Source organism: Opisthorchis viverrini (genome assembly GCF_000715545.1).
Source record: "Opisthorchis viverrini unplaced genomic scaffold opera_v5_561, whole genome shotgun sequence".
Taxonomy (NCBI): Eukaryota; Metazoa; Platyhelminthes; class Trematoda; order Opisthorchiida; family Opisthorchiidae; genus Opisthorchis; species Opisthorchis viverrini.
In genome coordinates this window covers 874-5,033 of record NW_008752214.1, presented here as the reverse complement: position 1 = coordinate 5,033, position 4,160 = coordinate 874, and the positions used below count along the sequence as shown (strand labels likewise).

At 44.9% G+C, this 4,160-nt stretch overlaps 1 protein-coding gene across 1 annotated transcript in view; it reads right to left on the bottom strand.

Moving 5' to 3' along the window:
* T265_11693 (hypothetical protein) overlaps positions 1-2,897 on the bottom strand; it is a gene marked incomplete at both ends in the record, with an annotated part of 15,699 nt that extends 12,802 nt beyond the window's left edge. The window contains one exon of the mRNA XM_009178413.1: positions 2,831-2,897. Coding sequence (XP_009176677.1) covers positions 2,831-2,897 — 67 coding nt within the window. The remainder of the gene's footprint in view (positions 1-2,830) is intronic.
* Between the last annotated feature and the right edge of the window lie 1,263 nt (positions 2,898-4,160).

Below are 4,160 nucleotides of genomic sequence, written 5' to 3'. Positions count from 1 at the left end.
TACACGTGGCAACCGATGCATACCGAAGTGATTCCCTCAGTCATTCGCCTTCTTGTATAGTGGTGGACAGAGCAGATCTAAACTGCTTCTTGCGCTATGAACCAAATTCTTCCCCAAGTGAGTGATGTACACAATATTTTGTAACCAAGTAGAGCGCACATCGTTAACATGAAATGTCATTCGTTTTTAGGCCGCTTGCAATACGCCCTCCATGTCACACATCAAATTCCATACACATACCTCTCAAACACTCGCAGTTGGACGCTGGTGTGGCTAAGACGACTTCTCGCACGCGACTGACCAACAGATCGGGCGGCCTTTGCGTCCAGTATCTCCGACCAGCCTGAACTCTGGACCCACAGCCCATCATAGTCCGGAGGTCACGCAGAAGGTTTAGAAATTTCGAAAATTTTGACGCCGCATAAAAAAATACGTACGACGCATTTGGCATACGTATTTGATCAGGTGTGGGTGGTCATCCACGCTGTGCACCTCCGATGCTGGTTTTAAGCAGGAACGCTAGGTTTGAAGATTCGCTTTAAGAATTAGAATGAGAAATTAACATTTTACGACAGACAAGTAACCGTGTATGTACTGTCCATCCCAAAATTACACTTCGAAGTTTTCTAAGTATACATCAGCCACATTTGCAACCCACAGAGTTCTACGGTGTTCTGATTACAAGCCAGTCAACCTGTTGTGAGGAGTGAGCGCAGTGTGAGGAATGCGGTCGCACATCTTTCTCGCGAAGGTTTCCTTTCTGGCTGGTTTCTTGCGCTTGCGACCGTATTAATCCATTAAATCAACGTGTGACTTGTTCGCTTGAGGCAGACATGTGACCATGCCTGTGTTGTCCACCACAAAATTGTCCTCCGCATTTTCCAGGAATGCAGCCGAATTTATAGCGCATGGGTTTTGACATCCCACCATAGTACTGACAAAGACATAATTATTAAAAATCAGTCAAGTGGAGACTGTGACATATGGTGCAACATGCACAGAGTCAGTGTGAGCAGTAAGCGCAACGTCGGGAATTCGGTCGCACATCTTTTCCGCGAAGGATTCATTTTGGATAGTTTCTGGTGCTTGCGATCTTATCACTAATTTGAATCAACATGTGGCTTACCAGTTACTTTGTTGGGGCGAACAATTTAGCGAATGAGGGCCACGACCATCACTTACTCTGATCGTAAATATCAGATCAATTGAGTTGTGAGTGTTTTGATGCTTGAGAATACTCAGGCGTCAAGCATAAACGAGTATCTGTGGATAGGCGGAACAACTGCTCGGGTGATAACAAATACGCCGTGATTGAACGAGGGAGATAGTGGTTTGCACTGCTTGAGCCACCTCAACTATTCGGTACCTGGGCATAAAGCTCCAGGTTAACCATGTGTTTTCGAGTCAGCTAGAACAACAATTGATATTGTGATCCCACCACATATAGGCACCGATAACTTAAGGAGATATACCCAAATTTGGCTCGTCACAGAGACCCTCCTGCAACGAGTGAATCTATTCACTTAGTGAAGTTCTCATTTTCTATTCACTCGGAGTGGTTACCTGCTGTAATGTGAAGTTATGTGAAGTGCACATCCAGATTCAAAATGGAACCATCTAAATCAATGTCAACGACATAGGACATTTCCAGAGTAAAGCTGAAATTCGATCACGCTTATCAAAAGCTTCGTGCTATTGTACTGTCATTGTGTGTCGGTTTTCTTGTACGAGCACTGATATGACAATTTCATAGCAGGTGCGCCCGTAGTCACTGAAGCACGGTGGTTACCGCGATGCCGTGTCAGCTCATCACATCTGCCAAAACGCAATCCTAAAATTCCGTCGGTCACTTCATTTATGCACATCGTTCGCCAGCTTCAAACACTGAGACAGAGCGCCGAGGTGTATGAACGGGATTCACGAGATTTACACCCCAGCACTCCAGTACAGTTGTTTCGAAGGGGAGAACCGCTAGTCCCTGGTTACAGTGCCTATCAATTTGTCGTGCGTGATACGCCACTTAGCTTAATCCTTGTCAGCGTTTGTGATTAGGTTGGTCGTAAAATATGAGACGACTTCGCTAAACCGTCGAGATGATATCGGCTATTCCCTAGTTCTCGAATGCAGGTTGATGAGAAAACAAAGCTGTATGGTAGTGTCCGTACATCATCTCGTTTACGCTTCGCCTGAGTGAATGAAAATGGGTACCATTTTCTGAGATGTACAACCACCGGAGTGGTAAAATGTGCGCAAATTGGTACCAGAGCCTGTAACACATTTATGGGCGATTCCGCTCAGGATTCATAACATGAGACTGGACATAATGCAAGACCTTTAAACAAAGTACAGTTTCACAAATCCGTGAAAGTCCCCATCAACCTGGTAACAGAACGGAGCATATATACACATTCCAACATGCACCCAGGGAAGAACGAATAGTCATGTACATATTCACGTTCATATTCACATTCATATACATGGAATCAATTGAGCAGTGCATTAGATTACATCGATTTGTTGGCTATCAGGCCTTCACACAACCTAACAAAATTCCGGATGTACAACACATTTCCAGGACTAAAGATCAGAGAGTAAACGGGACGGTAATGCTAATCAATTCCGGGTAGTGCTTTCTTCCATAATTATGCCCACTGTAACCCACGTTTTAGCCGTATGCCTCAGTGATCACCAGCTTATCTGAAAAGTCAAAATGTCAATCCGAGAGTTATGGTGACAAAAGCGGTCAAATATCATGGAGTATACTCAAGACACAGCAGAGAGTAACCAAAGTAGCCAAAACCAGTCTTCGTGTGCACACGATGACACTCACCTGAACCAACCACCAACAGGACTACTTCGGGTACGAGGAGCAGTGAGTCAAGATCACAGTCCGTCATTTGGACAAGTAACCGTGGTTCCTTTTAGCTGCCACATCCGAGTCATCTAAACTCACCGCGCAAACAACAACGACCAACCTGATGTGACGTATAAAGCGGACTCTCAATCACAACTACTCAACTACACACGGCGATCGTATCCGCCAAATGTTAAAAACTGTTGAACACAAAACGGTGGTCAAACCATTAAACAAAATTCACCCCAACACAATGTAAACCATATCGTTCTCTGATCACTGAGAACACAGTCCACCATCGTCAAGATTGAAACGAAACAAATCGCCTTCCATGCGGTCCACTGATTCAGCTGAAATTGGGTGTGGAGTTGCGCAGCTCTGGTAGCCGGTCGTCACTAAAGGACAATTTAAATCCGGTCGGCGTATTTCAGAAGCATAAAGATGCAGCAATATTTTGTCAGGCATCGGAGCCGTCCAATTATGTGTGGAACAAAGAAGGCCACAATATATCTGCAGGAGAGTTGAGCAACTCTCCGTTTTCAAGTCCCATTTCTGTTGGATAATTTACATCAGGGGTGCCACCTAACTAGTTGTGCATCAGGGTTCCTCTTTGATAATTCTGTTGGAAACTATTTAGTTGACAGCAAAATATAATACTTAGCAACTTGGCTGTTTGCCACCACATATGCACCGTCAAGTTGTCGCAGGGTGTACAGCTTTGAGCGCAACCTGAAAATAAATGAAAACAGGTCACAGTGGTGAGGATCAACATCAAAAGCTTCTGTGTATTTTTGAGTAGATGCCACCAACTGCATTGCGTTTAGTCCGTGTTTGTGGATGAGAAAATAGTATCTATTGTGAATACTACCTAAGCCGAAAAGGTCTTACCCACATATCCTGACTCCTCTACCTTTGAGCAAGCTGTTGCAGATGCAGAATGAATATCGTCGAACCTCGGTTGCAGCCGCTGCCCTAGCAGCGGCAAGTAAGAGGCAAAAATTGTTCCTGAATTTGGCACTGGCTGCATTCAACCGGGCTCCAAATGAATTCGTCAGCCGGATAAACTGCGGCCCAAATTTAAATATTGGAGAGGGCAAAAGCTAAGTCTGGATGGCATTGATATTCACGCAGCATCTGCGACTAAATCGCTAGTCAATGAGCGAGACCACACAAATGGGTTGCACAAGTATGACTCAAAGAATACGCTTGGGGGCTTGCTCCTCTACGCAGCATGATTGGCTGAGTGTGGGTGTGCGTCACAAACCGCAACAAAATAGACGTTTTTGGGTTGGGTGAGTGGTTGAGA